At 38.6% G+C, this 20,062-nt stretch overlaps 1 protein-coding gene across 3 annotated transcripts in view; it reads left to right on the top strand.

Annotated features, from left to right (window-relative positions):
• The window catches only part of ZCCHC4 (zinc finger CCHC-type containing 4), a 48,266-nt gene extending 35,900 nt beyond the window's left edge, over window positions 1–12,366 (top strand). For all 3 annotated transcript variants that reach the window (XM_036853858.1, XM_036853859.1, XM_036853860.1), the window contains 5 exons: window positions 4,195–4,316; window positions 4,561–4,636; window positions 6,093–6,144; window positions 6,657–6,801; window positions 11,069–12,366. In XM_036853858.1, coding sequence (XP_036709753.1) covers window positions 4,195–4,316; window positions 4,561–4,636; window positions 6,093–6,144; window positions 6,657–6,801; window positions 11,069–11,204 — 531 coding nt within the window. In that variant the 3' untranslated portion in view covers window positions 11,205–12,366. The remainder of the gene's footprint in view (window positions 1–4,194; window positions 4,317–4,560; window positions 4,637–6,092; window positions 6,145–6,656; window positions 6,802–11,068) is intronic.
• The last annotated feature ends 7,696 nt before the right edge of the window (window positions 12,367–20,062 follow it).

The raw sequence follows: 20,062 nt of genomic DNA, 5'->3' as shown, positions 1-20,062 counted from the left end.
CACCTTCATCAAATGAAAAATTTGAAAGTTTCCTCTCCTCCTTCACAGGTCTTTCCCATAGACCTTGATTAGGCCTTCTTTCTGACTTTGCCTGAGATGATTATAAGCCCCGAAACCACAATGCAGTAAAAAAAAAAAAAAAAAAAAAAATCACTAAATCTCTTTTTTTGGAAATACTTTTTAGGTAAGAGGAAGGCGGAAATGCTGCAAATCTTCATAAAATATAAATCATGTAGACTCTTCAGTGATAAAGCACTTGATGAGTACAGAATAAAATAGCTATCAAAGACCTAGAAAACCAAGAGCTTTATTAAGGGCAGATTAGAAAGGAAGGATTTGGTAATGAAAAGAAATTCTGATTTAGAGTCAGAAGAAGTTTGAGTCTTAGCACTGCCTTCCAGAAGATTAAATATAATCTTGAGGGAAGTCACTTTATCTTTCCAGGTCTCTGTTTCCTTACCTATAAAATAAAATGACTGAACCAGAAAAGGGATGCCAGATAAGTTTTACTTTTAGACTTAAGCCTGATAAATTGTTAGTGACTTTCTGGAGAATTTGTTGAGAATACCAGGCTCGGTGGCAGAGAGTAGCGTGACTGATTAGTGATGTCTGCCACAGGGTCAGGGTCAGGGAGTGATGGCATTCAGGTCCTGTATTTACCATATCTGAACTAGATCTTCTCACTTCCCTTCCACCTTGAACATGCTATGATCTCTTGTTTCTGCTTAATCTGGGACATTTGTCTGGATTGTTAAAAGTAGAGATCTTTGCTTTTTTTTAAAGCTGTCTTTTAAAAAATCATCCTGTTTAGAAAACTGTTTGTTTTTCGAGTCTGGTTTCATGTTCAGAAATGAAGAGGTTTTGACAGGAATTTCTGAGAAATGATTGTAAATTATAAGGTGACACGTGAAATTCTCAAAATTCAATATACAATAAACATAAAACATTTAATGGATTTGAAGTGATGAGGAATAACACACACACATATGTATGTGTATATCTGTGTATATATCTATACATACGATATTTAAAATAAGAGGTTACATGGAATATGGTGTGACTAAAAAACCTTATTGCTATGGTAGAAGTTGATTGATGGAGCTGAAGAGTTCACTTGGAATCTTTTGAATATATTGAAATTAAACAGAACACACTTTAGGGATTTATGAAAATACAAACATGTACTCTGTTTTATTTAAGCTTTGTTTCCTAGCATGATACCTGGAGCATAGTAGGTGCAGACTAATAAATGTTTGTCAACTTGAATGTCTTGTTTTCTGTATAACTAGTTTCAGTCTCATGTTGCAGAAGAAATTTGTGTATAGATAAAATTAAAAGTTAGGAATTGCAGAGATTTTGTGCTTTCCCTCATTTCTATACAGTACTTCATCACATTAATCAGTTCCATGGGAGAAATTTTCTATTCGAAAATGCCTCTCATCATCATTGTGAGTGAAATGTCAGGGATAATGATGGGAAAATGGTGTATCAGCTCTACCACTAGTGATACGCAATTTGCAAAATTGTGTTTGCTTTACAGCACTTCCATAGGAGGTTTATTTGTGTGGATGAAGCTATGAAATATGGATGTATGTTAGAGGTTCATTAATTTATCCTAGCAGCATGCATTTTACATACCATATGTTTATAGTTAATTAGCACAACAAACCCACATTTAAAAATAATAATAATCTCAATTAGGTTATGCAAAATCAAGTAATCAACCACCTCCCTGACACACACATTCTCTGACTCCTTAGGTAACCATAAAGAAATTCTTTTTTTTCCCCTCTCTTCCATCTGCTATCTATTATATGGCATGGACTATTCCATTTACTAAAAATCTTTCTAAGATACTCTTTTCCAGCATTTGAAAATCTTCATAAGATTCTCTTGGGAAGAATTTTTTTTCTTATGACACTCATAAATGTTCAAAATATCTTTGTTGAATTTAATATGGTACCATATATTTACTGAATACATAGAGAAGGTGCATTAGGGAAAAATTATGAATTTAAATCATTTTAAAAGAAAACTACTTAAGGTACTATTTTACGGTGATTTTGAAGTAAAATCTACTTTTGTATCTTAGCCTCTAGTAGGTAACGTATATTCATAGAATTTTAAAGTTGTAAAGATGCATAGCTTTAACATAGGCTGACTTCCCAATGTAATAATCCTTTCCACTAAATTCATGACAAGCAGTCATCTAGTCTCACTTGAATGCTTTCCCTGAGCAAAGTCCTACAGCCTTACAAGGCAACTCAATTTATTTAATAGCTCTAATCGTTAGAAAATTTTCTCATATGGAGATAAAATATGCTCCCTATTAACTTCTAACCATTGGTCCTACTTCTGTTTTCCGAAGCAATAAAGGATAAGTCTAATTTCTATTCCACATGACACGCCTTCAGTTATAACATAGCTATCAGATCCTCCCAGTCATCTCTTTTCTGAATAAACACCCCCAATCTGTTAAACTATAAGCCCTATTTATTCCCATTTCTTTCAATAGAAATGAACTGGCTTTATTAATGTCTCTCTTAAAATGTAGCAGCTGAATGGAGGGCTTCAAATGTGATCTAACTTCGTCTCCTTTCCTTGTTACGACATTACAGTTCTGTGTAAGCTGGCCGTGAGCCTGCACCAGCTCTTACACCTTCGTGATAGACTGTGGACTCCCCACGTTGGACTGTGCGTGCTCACATGCCGAACGCCCTAGGGCTTTTTTTTTTTTTTCCCCCACTGTCTCTCATTTAGCTGAGTCTCCTCATCCTGTACTTATTTTTTTCCCACTGCTGAAGCTTGTTAATCAGTCTTCCTAAATTTGTTCACCTGTAAATCTAGCAGGCATTGGCATGGCCATGGAGAGAGCTTAGGAATCTCCCTCCCACTAAAGGCCTCTCTTTCCATTGGTCATCGATTCCTTACGTTTTTGTAATTCTCTCATTAAATAGCTACTTTGCAAGTCAGTTCTGTTGTAAATTCTTAAGTGTAACCTTATTTAGAATCTAAAGAATTTATTACAACTTACTTGAAAGTTGCGATCTACCTGTATTAACCTTATAAAACTCTCATGGTATTCTAGTGGGTCATGTAAAGCAGTGGTTCTCAAGCTTTAATGTGCCAGGAGGGCTTGTTAAAAGTAACAGATTGCAGGGTCCCACCTCCAGAGTTTCTGTGTCATTAGGTCCTAGGTGGGCAAGAATTTGCATTTCTAACGAGAGCCCAGGCGACGCCGATGCTGCTGACTTGCTGACGCAGACACTGCGCCTTGAGAATGACTGACCTGAAGACGGATGCACTTAGTGGCCAGGTGGAGTCACGGCAGGCTTAAAACCAAACGGAGAATGTGCACGGATGATAGGGTGGGGGAGGAGACGGGAGCAAGAAGCTAATAGAAATCATGCTTGTTGGCCTCAGTGTACTTTCCAGATAATCTGCAGAAATGGAAGGTTGAGTTAGGGATCTTGAGGAGAGAGGTAAACGTTCGAAATAGTCATTGTGGGGAAAACTATAGTTATAGGTGTCCCTCTGCACTCCATCCTTCTGTCTGTCTCTACCATATGCCGGGTCCTGAATTTAGTGTTTTACATACATTGTCTCATTTAACTTTCATAACAACTCCAAGGTAAGTATCAGTAACCTCCTTTTCCAGATGAAAATGATGCCAACTTGCCTGAGGTCACATCAAAGTGAGTGGCAGAGCCACTGCCTGGCCCCCACACCTGGCTCTGTCAGAGAGTGATGGTGGAGGGCCACACTGAGGCTGCACTGAGCCTTGGGGAACTGAAAACGGACACGCAGTGAATTTCACAGGCAAAAAATGAAAAGCCCTCTACAAGCTGGCACAGATCATCAAAGGTGGAATGTTTTAATGCCCAAAGCTGAAGTCTTAATTATATAAAAGCCTTTCCTGCAAATTCTGTTGCATTGGAAAGAAGATTAGTGTTGTTTTTTGAATCCTAGGTAACATGAATGTGTCATAACAAATTTTACCTTTTTTATGATGAAATTTTACTCTCATAGAGGCCCCTCTGAGGCTGTTGATGAATAAGTAAACTCTTGCTTTTGAGAACTTATTAAATACTCTGATTTAATTTGTATCTTGGCATCAGTTTGTTCATGTATTGGTAAAAGAATCTTAACGAATGTTGACTCATTTGAGAAATTTTTCCTTTTTAATCTTTCTAGGTAGATTATGATAATCATGCACTTTATAAACATGGAAAGACAGGACGGAAACAGTCTCCTGTGCGTATTTTCACCAATATCCCACCCAACAAAATAATCCTTCCTATTGAAGAAGGGTACAGGTAAGAGAGACCTTGAAATACACAAGTCACTGAAAATAAAGTTCCATATATCTAACACCAAATGCCTTTCATATTGACTCATGTAGTTCTTTTATTACTTTTAAATTTGGCCTATAATGTTATATTGAATTTAATTTGAATTACACCAAACTTTTGTAACAAATGCCTTGTGAACTTTTATCTGCCTTGTGAATCTCAATAAGTATATGCAGCTGATTTCTTCCAGTCTTTCTTTTCTCCTTAGATTTTGCCCTCTTTGTCAACGATATGTTTCTTTAGAGAACCAGCACTGTGAACACTGTAATTCTTGCACATCCAAGGTACAGTTTTCTTTAGAATGTGTTTTTACTCAAACATATTAGTTTTATTTTAGGTCACTAGTTTCATTACATTTGTTTAATGTTATTTTGTTAATATTATAATTTGTATTAATGTATTATCATTTATTAATTATACTTTAATATAATATTTTTTCTCTAATTATAAAGTACAGCAGGCTTTTAAAAATACTTAGTTGCCTTCATCATCATTAACAACTATTTGAGTTATTTTTATATGGTACTGTATGACTGCTAAAATTATTAGTGTTTCAAATAAGGCACTAAATAAGGGCTAAATTTTGTTGAGGGCAAAATTAAGGTGTTTCAAATAAGGAATTGAACTATTAGATACCATCACTGTTCTGATGAAGCAATAATTAATAACATGTGCTGTGTATTTACTCCTCACAGCACTAGTAGACAGGGCTTTTTACAGATGAGGAAGGACTACAGGGGACACACCTCCTAGTTATTTTTTTAGGAAGGTGGGATCACCTTTAGGTTACTCGGTTATTTTAACTAAATACAGTCAGAAAGAACATGTGAAGTTTAGTTGGCTGATACGCACATATTATTCTCCAGAGGAAAGGCTATATTTTTATAACTATTGGAAAGTACATTTTTTATAACTTTATAATTATATTACTGGTTATACTGGTTTTTAACTATGGTAACACATCTGATTATATATTTCCAGTTAGTTTAGAAATGTAATGTATTCTTCATTAAAAAAAATTATGCTCAGATCATACAAAGTACAAAATGAGAAAAACAAAATTTTATTATTTAGAGATGCACACGTAAGTGGAAAAAATAAACAAAAACAAGGAAGTGACCATCACAAAAACCAAGATAGGTGTTTCTCAGTGGGGAAGGAGGAATGCTGGGTTGGGAAGGGGCATGTGGGGAAGTGTCTAGGGTACTGATGGTATTGTCTCTTGACTTGTTGGGTTCATCAGTGTTCACTTTATAATACTCATTAAACTGGACGTATGCATCTCATGTACTTTTTTAGGTATGTTTTATTTCACAGTTTTTAAATTACCCAAATAGTAACCTCTATCCTTCTAAATTACATTAAGTTCTCAAATGTGAATGTTATTTAGGATTATACCAGCTAGACACATTAAAAACTATGAATCATTAATTCTCTTGAAATTTTCATTGAGTCCTTCTTTATGCAGATTGGGTTGCTCGATCTGGAGTGGACTTTCAAGATCATTTAGATAAATCCTCCAGTTTTAGAGTTAAGGAAATTGGGGCCCATCAAGGAGGCGTTTGAGTTGAGTAGAGAAATGCATAAATTAAAATCAAAGTATTTAACTGTAAAGCCCAGGAAAGTGAGAAATAAGGAATGAATAATTTACACAGATTTTAATAAGACATTTTAATTTTTAATTGTGGAAATTTGATTTTTAGTGACAAGTTAAACATAATTTAAAAATTGTTTTTGTAGGATGGCAGGAAATGGAATCATTGCTTTCTCTGCAAAAAGTGTGTAAAGCCTTGTAAGTATTTAGACTTAGTGTTTGAGATCTTCTGAAAATATTTGACTTTTTCTTCATCGAAATAGGATTCTTATTTAACTATTTACAAAAGAAAAAAATAATATAGAGACTTGCGTTAATTTACTTGCTTTTTAATTTTTACACTTGCCAAAATGTACTTTCTCTCCTTCAAAGAGAGACATGACTTTACCCTGTTGCAGTGTTGCATTTGCTTTGGCTTGTTTTAACAGGGTTTTGTATCACTCAGCCAGCCCCCATTTTGTCAGTGGCTCTAAGCTCATGACTCATGGCAGAAGGGCTGAATTTGTTGCCATGTATCAGAAAGAAGTTAGCTGGTTTACATGGGATTCCAACCTCTTAACCTTGGCCTCTTTAGCCAAATTATAATTAGCTATGCAAAGCAATCACAATATTTGAAGTAAACACTATTCACGCTTCCTTATCATAAAGGTTAATCAAATGAAAAATTATATTAAATGAACCTCTTCTAACACCTAATTTTTATTTTACAGCCTGGATCCACTGTAACATTTGCAATCACTGTGCTCTTCCAGATCATTCTTGCACGGGCCCTAAAGACGGCTGCTTTATTTGTGGTGAATTAGATCATAAACGGAGTACTTGTCCTAACATCTCTACATCTAAGAAAGTTAACAAGTTAGTTGAATTCTTTTATTTACTAGAAAAAATTTTCCTTGTTTATTTGTACGGAGCAATCCACAGAAGTACACAATAATCAGAGGATCCGGAAATGCTAAATTAATTGTTGCTTTCACTGTTAGGTATTGTTTGCATAGATGGGGAGAGGGAGGATATGAAGGTGAGTCAAAGAGCTTAAAATTTTACAGGTAAGGCATGAAAATAACCAAAATATAAGGTAGAAAGTGACTAACCTCCTATATATTTGTGTAATATAGCTGTGTAATTCAGAGCAAAGTTATACCAATGACAATAGTATATTTAGAAAAACTATTGGTATTTCAACTGGGCTAACTTGAATGTTACACATTTCTCCTTTTAAACTGAAGGGATTATAGCTATTGAGTCCTCTTGTTTTACTGATGTGAAAACCAGATAGCCAAGTTTAACATTACATGACCGTTGAGATCAGGATAAAAATTTTGAGCTATCATATGACTTGTGATGAAAAAAAACATCTATTATTATTAGAAGTATCTGATGGTTTAGTAGCTACTTGTGATTGTATTAGAATTCTTTTCCATTTGTTTTTTTTTTTGGTCAGTAGAAATTATTTTTTTCCATTGAAGCCCAGCCATTTGAATTCTGCCTAGTATTTAAACTACCTTTTCCATTACTTTTTATCAAATTTACTTTAAATAATTATTTCCACTAAGTAATCTAGGGTAGAAGTGGAATTTTAAAAATTAATTAAAGAGGTGTATTGAAGAGTATTATATTTTTTTTATAAAGCTTTAAGAATAGAATACAACCTAATAAAGGATTGATCTGGGGTTGTTGCACTATTACAATGTAATTCTGCTTGCAAACAACATGCTTAGCCTTTGATTCTGTGATCTTATGACACGTGGAAACTGAATTTGCATTTTGGTAATACAATGTAGGCTCTTTATTGGTTCTTAAATAGCCCTGACTAGTCTATTTGATAGTAATATGTTGTTTTTTCATTGAGGGAAATCATGTAGTATCTCTTAGTACTAGATTTTATCAATTTTAATTCAAGACCAAATTCCTTAGGATGTGTTATACCTGATAGTTCTTAAATAGTATCACTTTCTTCTCTTAGAGAGGACTCCTAAACTGTGGACAGTGATCTTCAGATATTGCTTTCAAAAAAATTTTACAATGAAATTGACAGTGCAAAATTTTTTCTTTATAATAGTAAAAAATAATCTTAATAGCTTTTTTATCATATATGGCATAAAAGATCTTTTCATCATATATGTTTTATAGTTGTCATGTTAATTTGGTTTTCCTTGGTATTCATTTTCCTTTGGTTGTGATCTGGAATGGCGCTGGCTCCCTCTTGTGGTTAGAGCTCCTTTTATCAGTTACATAAATACCTATAATTTAGAGGACAAATACTAGGTCAATTTATTTTTAAGGCAAAATAAAACAATCAGTGTATTATACTCAGTTTATCACTGTTGAGAGACTTTATCTCTGGAAAGTTTTATTTATTCATATTACAAATGAATATTTTCTGTTTTTGTTTACTGTATCTTCTAGTGAAATCTGGTTCATGTTTAGTTCTTCTTCTGAGTGGACAAACCAAAGAAAATTTGTTTAAATTTTGTATACAGACATGCATAGCTTCATTGACTTTGCCATCAAGAGATTATACTTCATTAAATTTGCTAAATCATCACTTATCAGGACATTATCCTACTTTTAAAAAATGGCTGGAGGGAAAGGAGATTTATGTAACATGCACAAAACGGTATAAAGATGACTGTTTTATTTTTTATTTTGAACTTATAGGATACCCCAGTCCATAGTGAAAAATCTAAACATGGAAAAATATAAAATTGCCGAGCAAAATTCTGAGTAGTATTCATGTGGAGCTACTAATAATAGCTAATATTTATTTATTAATTACTATATGCTTAGCATTTTACATACCTGAATAATTTATAGTAGAGTATGTAGTATCAAGGTAATTCAGAACACAGTTTCCTGAATCAGACTAGTTCTGCCACTTCCTCATGGATGACTTCATAGCCTCTGTTTCTTCCCCTAAAAAAAATTGGGGGGAAGGAAAGGGAAAGGTGGCATCTGCCTTGTCTCAGTCTCCCAGCTCCTTGAAGTCAAAGACTGTGTCCATTCATTTTTGTATTCCCAACACTTAATATATATACTGAATGAACAAAAAGAGAGGCTGAGTTTGGTCCACTAGGAGATTATATACTGTTTATGAAGCTCCTTTCCCAGGTTTTGGTCCTGGGACGATCAAGAAGAAGCGTTTCCCTAGGACTCGTGGTGGTTTAGGAGAAGTGAATCTAACAATTGATATTGCTGGGCAGCCATGGAAATGCCCAGGTTTGCCACTACTGGCAGCCCCAGCCCATCCCTTCGTTCATGATATGATAAATGGCATGATTCTGCTAGCTTGGAGAAAGTGAATGGATAGACCAGTAATCTTCCTCAGCTATAGATTGCCTGTAATGTAGTTCAGAGAGCACCTGAAACAAAGGATCTGGGTGTTGTTTTTTTTTTTTTCTGGTGTGATTTAATGTTTTTTAGAGAGTGGGTTTCAACTTGTTCATTTTTTTAAAAAATATCTTTATTAGAGTATAATTGCTTTACAACGTTATGTTAGTTTCTGCTGTACAACAAAGTGAATCAGCTATACATATACATATGTCCCCATATCCCCTCCCTCTTGAGCCTCCCTCCCACCCTACCTATCCCATCCCTCCCTATCCCATCCCTCTAGGTCATCACAAAGCACCGAGCTGATCTCCCTGTGCTATGCAGCAGCTTCCCACTAGCTATCTATTTTACATTTGGTAGTGTATATATGTCAATGCTATTCTCTCACTTCATCCCAGCTTCCCCTTCCCACCCTGTGTCCTCAAGTCCATTCTCTACATCTGCATCTTTATTCCTGCCCTGCCACTAGCTTCATCAGTACCGTTTTTTTTTTTTTTAATATTTTATTTATTTATTTATTTATTTATTTATTTATATTTATCTTTGGCTGTGTTGGGTCTTCGTTTCTGTGCGAGGGCTTCCTCCAGTTGCGGCAAGCGGGGGCCACTCCTCATCGCGGTGCGCAGGCCCCTTCACTATCGCGGCCTCTCTTGTTGCGGAGCACAGGCTCCAGACGCGCAGGCTCAGTAGTTGTGGCTCACGGGCCCAGTTGCTCCGCGGCATGTGGGATCTTCCCAGACCAGGGCTCGAACCCGTGTCCCCTGCACTAGCAGGCAGATTCTCAACCACTGCGCCACCAGGGAAGCCCCAGTACCGTTTTTTTTTTAGATTCTATATATGTGTGTTAGCATAAGGTATTTGTTTTCCTCTTTCTGACTTACTTCACTCTGACAAACTCTAGGTCCATCCCTCTCATTACAAATAACTCAATTTCGTTCCTTTTTATGGCTGAGTAATATTCCATTGTATATATGTGTCACATCTTCTTTATCCATTCATCTGTCGATGGACATTTAGGTTGCTTCCATGTCCTGGCTATTGTAAATAGTGTTGCAGTGAACATTGTGGTACATGTATCTTTTTGAATTATAGTTTTCTCAGGGTATATGCCCAGTAGTGGGATTGCTGGGTCGTATGGTAGTTCTATTTTTAGCTTTTTAAGGAACCTCCATACTGTTCTCCATAGTGGCTTCAACTTGTTCATTTTGAAGCTAGTCTTCAAGAAGAGACCACAAAATGTGGGCATCCTGTATGGCACTTGTCAGGACTTTTAGATCTACTGAGGAAAGGAAAATTAGCTGTAGGACTATAAGATGGGCCTCTTTAAGCCTTTTCAGTTTTTTCCATTGTGCTATTTCATTTTTCTACCACGGCTAACTGCCAGTTATCGGTCTTTTTTCTGAAAAATGTAATTCAGGGATTTGGAGATTGAAGTGCTGAGTTGAGCAGTACAGATGTACCAAAAAAAAAAAAAAAAAAAGAAAGAAAAACCAACCAAAAAACCTCCCAACTCATTGGCCTGACTATTTACTTCTGTGGTGTGTTTGTCCTGAATAGATTGTTCTAAATCTGTAGTCACCATCTTTCAAAGAAATTTCTTTTCTCAAACATTTTGCTTGGTCAGGACTCTATCTCCTTGTTATTATGTTAGGATTCTGAGGATTTATGCTTATAATACAGTAAATTCTTTCCCTCTGTTTTGTTATTTGGTTAGCTAGTTAATTAAACTTCAACATAATTACATAATTCACTGTGCTCATTCTACAAAATAATTTAGCACCTTGTTTTTCAGAGCTGTCAGAAAGCAGAAGCAAAGAAGGAGCAATAAGATGAAAATGGAGACCACTAAAGGACAGTCCATGAATCATACATCTGTTACAAGGAAGAAGAAAAGAAGAGAAAGAGCTCATCAATATCTTTGCTCTTAAATGTCCAGTGGCTGGCGAATAAGAAAGATTTATAGTCCAACCTTTGATGCCATTTTCTGAAAGTGCCTCACTGGACTTAAATTCTGTCGCTTTCAAAGGTATGCACCTCTCTAAGCTTGAAAGTAGGCAGGTGGTATTTGCTAGTTTATAGACCTCCTCACCCCCAGCAGCCCCTCTGGAGACCTGGGGAGTTGTTCCATCCTTAGCTGGTTTGCTAGCTCTCAGTGCCTTTTTTCTGTCTTTAAATCTCTTCCAGTCGTATTATAGCCTCTTTTATCTGAAAAATGGGCATAAAGCGTCCTTTTGCAGGAAGAAAGAAGAAAATGAGAATGAAAACCTGAAGTTTTGTTTACATTGAACATGAGTATAAGTTCGATATTTAAAATATTAAAGTATTGTACAGTGGCTTAAACCCCACTTGTAAAGAGAAATACAATGTATAATTTTTTTTTAGCCAGAATCTGAAGATGATGGAAAGAATTTTGACAAAGGCAGTCTAAAGATATAAAGATTATGATTATGGTTACATTATTATTATTAAATATTTATTTTTCAAATACTTTTTGCAGTTGTCCTTTGATGGTATAGAATCACCTAAATGTTTGTTGAATGAGTGAGGTATTTAGAATTATGACTTGCTCTGTCATCTTCGTGTCTCTTAACCTAGGCAGTACGTTTCTCTCTTTGTAAAAGTAGTAGCAGAAGGCAGGATATTTTGGTGATCCTCATTCCTATTCTAACACTTCCTGGCTGTATGTCCTTAGCCAGGTCATTCATTCTCTAGAAGCTACTGTTTCTTCATTATTATAATGGGGACAATAATAGTTAGACCTCAGGTTTGTTTGTGGTGAAATTAAATGAGGCACATGCCCCTGGCTCTCAGTTCTCCTGTTACCCGTGAGAAACATTAACAAATGAAGATGGCTGCGGAGCACTAAGGGTAATCACCGGGTGGTCAGGTATTGTAGCATGGAAGGGAGCAGTTTGAACAAACAGTTCATTATCTCCTTAAGACTTAGTAGTTTAGAATGGCTTGCATTTGCACAACGACTTTTCTCTCTTTCCCAAATGACTGCTTTAGAGCAGGTTTGGAGGCATCTCTGCTTGGGCTTAGCTAGCCCTGAGAGTAAAGGTAGAAGAACTGCACTCCATCTGGTATTTAAATTCCACCTGGTATTTTTTTTTTTTTTTTCACCTGGTATTTAAGTTAGGATGGTTTGTTGCCTGATGTGGAATACGCACATGTGGCCCTGATCAGTGTGGTCCTGGTAGATCAGGCTATATCAAAAGATGAGCTAAGCTCCTGGACTTAACAAGCATCAGAAAACTCTTCTCTTGCCCCCTTTTTAACCTGGGTTCCTGTGGTGACAGGAGGGGCAGATTTTGAGGTGATTGGATGAGATATGAACCTTGTACAATCATTGTGAGAGTTCCCCTCTCTGATTCAGGCATAGATGTGGACATTGCCTGACTTCCATGGTGTCCACGATACCGTGGTTAAAATCTATTGAAGGGCTTCCCTGGTGGCGCAGTGGTTGAGAATCTGCCTGCTAATGCAGGGGACACGGGTTCGAGCCCTGGTCTGGGAAGATCCCACATGCCGCGGAGCGGCTGGGCCCGTGAGCCACAACTACTGAGCATGCGCGTCTGGAGCCTGTGCCCCGCAACGGGAGGGTCCGCGATGGTGAGAGGCCCGCGCACCGCGATGAAGAGCGGTCCCCGCACCGCGATGAACAGTGGTCCCCACTTGCCGCAACTAGAGAAAGCCCTCGCACGAACCGAAGACCCAACACAGCCATAAATAAATAAATAAATAAAAATTAAAAAAAAAAAAAAAATCTATTGAAATCTCCCCAGAAACTCAGACAGCTGAGGGACGATGACTGCTGAAGAATTGGGTCCTGATGGCCAATGGTTTTTATCATCACCATATTTTCTTAGTTTTAAGATACCGTCGATTGTAAAATGCATTTTCGATGTAATCATAGCTTTTCAGGGAGAAAACACCTTTATCTCATTAATGGTATATATTAAATTTTAGATGTATCTTTTTTCAGAAATATTGAAATGTGAAAAAAATGTCCATCTTAGTATTGAGCAAATAGGGTATTACTTATAATCAGGAATTTTGTACTTAAAAACTTTGTTACCTCCTTAGAGAGTTAAAAAAAGGAAATTTGATGGTTCTGCTTTTTTGTTCAATTAATATTAATTTTAAGGACTTAACCTCTTTCTTTTCTCAGAGGATAAACTAATAGAATGTAAAAATGTCTCTGGGAGGTAATGGGAGATGAGGTCATTTGTTCTAATTAGAAATCTGCCTATCTGAACATTAAGATACTTACTCAAAATAGCAATAGGAGAAAATTCCTGAAATTTGACAGATAAAACTTTCTAAGCTTTTTAAAAGGACATTTTTCTTAAATAACTACAGCTAAATTTCATTCTACTTCTTGTTTATATTATAAAATGTAATGAAATACAAAGTTACTTTGTAAAGGCCCTGGATGATCAGATTTCAGTTTTTTATCCTACATTTAGTCTGATATTTAGACTAATTTATTTCTCCAGTACGCCCCAATCTTTTCATCCTATTCTCTTCTTTCTGTTTGGAATATTTCCCTCCATACAGCCGTCTGTTAAAGTCTTATGGAGCCTTTAGGCCCTGGCCCAAGTCCCAGTCTCTCCTGGGAAGCCTCACGTGAGTCCCTGACAGCAGCCAGTACCTTTCTCTCCAAACCCCTTCCTATTCTGCGCCACATTTGAGGCACTTTTCATGTATTATTCTGTGATTATATTGACAGATTCTGTTTCCCCGAAACATGAAAACATGGAATTTTCTAGAGGTTTTCAGGTGGTAGGTGTATTCATTTGCTAGGGCTGCCATAACAAAAAATCACAGACTGGGTGGCTTAAACAGCAATAATTAACTTTCTCACAGTTCTGGAGCCTGGAAGTCCAAGATCAAGGTGTCTGCTGATTCCGTTCCTGGTGAGATCTCTGTGCCTGGCTTGCAGATGGCACCTTCTCACTGTGTCCTCACATGGTCTTTCTTCTATGTGTGTGCATTCCTGGTGTCTCTCTGTGTCCAAATTTCCTCTTTGTATAAGGATACTAGTCAGGTTGGATTAGGGCCCACCCTAATGGCCTCATTTTACTTGTCATCTCCTTTTAAAGGCCCTGTCTCTAAATACAGTTGCTCTCTGAGGTACTGGGGGTTAGGACTTCAACATGCAGATTTGGGGAGACACAATTCATTCCCTAACAGTAAGCATGCCTAAGATATGGAGAGGACTTGCTTTTTTCTCTTTCTTAGAAGGACTGAAAAAAGGAAAACAGACCTAAACAATATTGGGAGGAATTCAGAGCCAACAGGAGGACTATCCCAACACGGAGGGTTTAAATGTTGGGATGTGCTATGTGAGCAAGATTGGCAGCCTTATCTGGAAGTCTTTAAACTTAGAATAATTCAGCTTTCAAGGTTATTTTAAGAAAAACACTTAAGTTGATTTCTGCCCTTTTCAAAGCAGTTTGTAAAATACTAGGCATCTGGGAGAAGCTTGACTATAGGCAGACATCAGAGAAATATCGTGGGTTTGGTTCCAGACCACCGCAATAAATTGAGTATCTCAGTGAAGGGAGTTGCATGAATTTTTTGGTTTCCCAGTGCATCTAAAAGTTACATTTATACCACACTGTAGTCTGTTAAGTGTGCAGTAGCATTGTCTAAAAAAAAAAAATCCACATACCTGAATTTAAAAATACTTTATTACTAAAAAATGCTAAACATCATCTCATAACACAGAGATGCCACAAACCTTCAATTTGTAAAACAAACCACAATATCTGCGAAGCACAATAAAACAAGATATTTAATTTTTAAATATAAAATCACAGCCTATAAAAGGTCCTTCCTTGTCTGATACCACCTCCTTCGTGATGTCCTTGTTGGTGTGTCCAGTGGAACAGTACGTCTCTTACCAGTGAAATAAAAATAGGTGTGTGTTTGTGTGTCTTTTCATTTCTACTTCTTTTCAGGTACTTAAATCATGCCCTGCATTAGAACAACTCTTTGTGCTTGTTTCCCCCAGGTAGATTAGAAACTCGTTGATGGCAGGGGCCTGTGGACATCATCGTGAATGTTCACTGGCTCCCAGAGCTGTGTCTTGCACACGGTGATATCAGAGACAACCAGCTGCAGTATGCATGGCCTCACTCCTCCTCCCACAAGCCTGGGAAGCAGGCGCCCAGGCTAACACCGTTCTCCCCCCTCCAAGTAGAAGCTGCTCCTAAATATGGACCCCGGGTGAATGGAGATGGCCACTTACACCCCCAAACCCAACTGTGCCGCCTGTCAGTTAAGGAGCTGCCCAAGGAGGAGAAGCTTAAAAAAATGCAAAGGAAAATCCAATTTGACCTACCTGATGCGGTTTTAATTGGAACATTAGGACATGGGTAAAATTACTTGAGGGTCAGCTAGAACGGTCACTGCAAAAAAGTGAAGATAAGAACTCTACTATTTGATTTCAAGCGACTTAGTATAAATGTTAACTCAGCAAGACTGGGGGAAAAAAGCACCAAAAGTAAGCAAGCAGATCTCAGAGATCTGAGGGGTGAGTTTTATCCCATTAGCTGGACAGTCACAAGATTCTCACACTACTGTGTTGCTTAGTACCCCTGCAGACTAGCAGTGTGACATCCGGTGATCTCTAAGAAACGAAGGCTGATTAGATGGGCCAGCTTCTTCATCTGAAAATGTGGAGGTGAGGAATGGGAGAAAACTAGAGGTAGACAGCCTAAACATTCCACATGCTTAAAGAGGACAAAAGGAAATAAAAGTTGCTGCCTGCTAACTTTACAATTAATACATGAGCCAGGTGAGTCAAATAAAATGAAAAGTAACTCTAATTCTACCACCCAGACATAGCCACTGTCACACTTATGTGTGTGTTCTTCCAAAGATAGTTTGTGTAAAAGCTATATAGACACTCTAAAATTTCCCCCACAAAAATGGAATTATTAAAATATACTGTTTGTAATCCTCTCCTTCTCATAAACATGTTGTGAACATCAATTCATACTTATAACAACAGTTATTCTTCTTCAGTATGCATGTACTGTATTTAATCAGTCTCTTATGGTTGGACATCTAAGCTGTTTGCATTTTTCACTAGTGTAAACAACTCTATGGTGAACGTACTTATACTCAAATCTTATTTCCTTAAGGTAAGTTCCTATACATACGAATACTGGTTCTGTAGCTCTTAGAACTTTTTTTCCAGATGGGAGTCACATGAGTTGGTCTCCCAACAGCAACTGAAGTGGTCGTGGGAGACAAGCAAAGCACCACGAACTGATAGTCTAGACCCACATCTCCCAGACGCACTTCAAACGTTAAAACCACCCCTTTGAGTAGTAATGATCGATTGTCATATTGAACACTATGGATGGGCCGCTTCGCCACCATCATCCCACCCGTTCCATTGTGTGCCTGCTGTGGGATTTGGGGGAGGGTGACTGACATCCGCCTCCAGCTTTTGGGGAGGACTTTTATTGGGCATAATTCATCCCCTTTACTGCGAGTGATTTCAGCAAGGCTCACGATAGGGGCTGGTCTAATTACAACGCCAGCTCAGTACTTTAGTCTTGTGACTGGTGAAGAGATGCTCATTCTTCCTTCTGAATGAGGAAGCCTGTAGCTCCAGGTGCTGTTGGCAGTCTTCCAGCAACCACATGGGGAGCCAGCCTCATGGTAGTGCACACCTTCAGCTGGGTCGCTGGTGACTCCCAAGTTGCTGGATCTAGTCTGCCCTGAAGTTGGCCCCATGACTGGACTTGTAATTTACATGAGCCGACACATTCTAGTTATTACTTGTGCCACTGCAACCATGGCAGGGCAGAGAGATTCTATCACTAACATTTATTTCTTTTTCCAGCAAATCCAGTTAATTTGCTTATTTTGTATGTTTCACTTATTTTATGACTTCAAAATAGGCCTCTCAAAATAACAGCCTTTCCACCTGGCCTGGATCAGTCACATCCCACACAACTCCATCTTCCATCCCTGTACACTGTGAGTCCCACATCTCTGCTCAGGCCCTGACCTTTCCCCTTCACACCTGCCTTTTCAGCTGCCTTTTGTCCATCACAGACGGATTTTCACACCACACCTCCACCCGAACATAGTCCTCACTGAACTCCTTTGCTCTGGTCTACTTTCCCTCCCTTCCCCTCATACTTCCCTCATATCCCACCCCACCCAACAACAACCAGTTCTCTACTCCCTGAGTCTGTGCACCCAAATATCCCGATCTGTCTTGACTACTCCCTTGCTTTCATTCCCCCAATCTAATCAATAATCTGTTCTTGTTATCCTACTTTAGAAATGTCTCTGGAATCACCTCCTGCAAGCCCCCTCTCTCCTCCCCCACCTCTGCCCAACTAGTCTTCCTTCCTTTCTAACCCATCATCAGCCTTGGCACAAGAATTAAGGTCTTGCATGACCGATGAACCAGTGTGATGCCGTCAACAACACGCCCCTCCGCCAACAACCTCTGTTCTCAACTTCCTGCCTTTCAGAATCCAACCCCACACCGTTACAACATGTGGAAAGGTGCCATCTGTGTGAGCTAGCCCAGGGGGTGTAGTAATCAAAGAAACAGCCCAGCTACCAAAAAATTATTTCAAAAGAGCTAGCCACTGCATTTTCTTTTCAAGCACTAGGAAGAGGATAGATTAGATATAGATATATACATCATGGGAATTATTAAAGTCTATTTTCTCTTCATTTCCCTCACCCCTTTCCCACCTCCCACTCTGCACATTTGTATCTCCTGTCCTTGCCTTCTTAAAAAGCACTAATGCCTGATCTCTGGGCCTTTCCCCCTTTTCCTTTTGATCCTGTGCCACATAAGCACAAGTAAACCAATTTGACAAAGCAGTGTTTTCCTTAGAGAATGGGGAAGGCAAAGAAATGGAGTGGGTAAAGCCAAAGTCTCCTTTATGGGGCAGTGAGAAAAAAGAAAAGGCTGGAAACACCGTGTGTTAATAGCTCTTGTCCTATGGCTACTTTGGATCATTTCCAGTAACAATCCCTGCCACCCACTCCCACTGACACGCATGAGGTGCTATGGCCACATCTGGAACTTTACACCTATGCTGTTTCCTGTGTTGTTATACATGCCTTCTGGGTAATTCATACTCTTCTGTGAAGGTTTCATAATATGCAGGTAGTTACTCTCCCCTGTCTTGTAGCACTGAGTGTATAGTTCTATTAACAGTCCTTTCTATGTGTTGTATAAGGGTTCATATTCAGGATAAGTTTCTGGAAAATGGGCATTCAGTTTTCATAAGATTGTTAAGCGGATAAAGATATTGGACCCCCACCATGTAGATTATCTATTGCCACCTGTTGGAGGATGGAGAAGGTATCTTGAGATCAGACTATGAGGCAGGCAGCTATTATATAATCCATGGATCCGCTTATCCGGTAACTTACAGGATGGGATCAAGCAGACAACGGTCTGGAAGCATTCACAGCTGCACTCGGCATCGCCGAAGGACCACTGGGACAATTTTATAGTTCACCTAGAGAAACAGGAAGTGCATTCGTTAAGTCAAGATTTATGAATGGGTAACTAGTCTTGTGGGTGCCAGGAATACGTCAGGGAAGGTCTTCATCATTGCTTGGGGACTAACAGAGCATAGAGACCACCTGGTCCTAATGCTTATTAAACAATTATCTATTAACTACAATGCCCTTGACAGAGAAGTGATTTACCGCACAGTACAGTCCTGGGTAGGGCAGTGGAAGGACGGGAGGAACTGTACGTGCCCAAGGTGGCATCAGTTGTGCTAACAATCACACACCACCCCAGAACATTAAATAATACCCCAAAACGCATTTCATGAATAACAAAGGCAAGTCCATTCTCACCTTAGGATATTGCCTGTGGGTGAATTTGGGGGACATGCTAAATTGTTTGCAGAAAAAGCAAGGGAAAAAGCCCATCTCAGGAAGCAGGGTAAACATCAGGAGTTACAAATCGCCTGGCACAAAAGAGTGCCTCGAATATTTGTTGCTGAATGAATTAGTCTACCTCTGTCACCTTCGTCCTAGGGGCTAGATCCAGACAGAGGGCAGGAAGACGGGGCTTGTTGCAAGCTGAAGATCCTGCCTCCTTTCTACTTTGAACAAGTAAAAGAAGTGAAAGGTAGATGGCTTCCTACCACAGACTTTAAGATCAAGAATCACAGGATGATACTGTTACACTCTCTTAACCAGGTTCATAACTTGTGGAAACTTTTAAACAAGTTAACACATTTAAACGTGTAACAAGAAGCATCAGATGGGTTCTGATTCACATAACCCGCCAGGCTGACCTGTGAACCTTACAGGGCAGAGCCTCTGTCCCGTGCATTTGTGTAGCTCAGGCTCCTTCACATAGTAGATGCTCCAATAGCTACGGGACAAATCCTGGCTGAGCCCACAGTCCTCATTTATTATGGTGGGGGTTACTACTACTACTAAGTTGTAGGCATGGAATAAAGAATCAAGATATTTGCCTATGTCAGAGGTTTTAGAGTAGGACTCTCCTACCCTGGCTGCAAAGTGGCAGCACCTAGAGCGTTTTAATAAATATTGGTCCCATTCCGTATTAATTCTCTTTTAATCGGTCTGGGGTGCTGCCTGGGCAGGGGGTTTAAAAACAAACAAACAAAAAAAACCCTCTCTACTGAGCACCCAGGGCTGAGACCCACTGGTTCACGGATCCACTGGTTCAGAAACTATCGAAGAGGTTCCGGCGGTTCGAGACCGCGCCTCCGTGCTCTCGCGAGGAAGTCCGGGTACCGGAAGT

The sequence above is a fragment of the Balaenoptera musculus genome, chromosome 5 (genome assembly GCF_009873245.2).
Source record: "Balaenoptera musculus isolate JJ_BM4_2016_0621 chromosome 5, mBalMus1.pri.v3, whole genome shotgun sequence".
NCBI classification, from domain to species: Eukaryota; Metazoa; Chordata; class Mammalia; order Artiodactyla; family Balaenopteridae; genus Balaenoptera; species Balaenoptera musculus.
The sequence above is the reverse complement of the archived record's forward strand: the minus strand, read 5'-3'. Positions and strand labels throughout refer to the sequence as shown.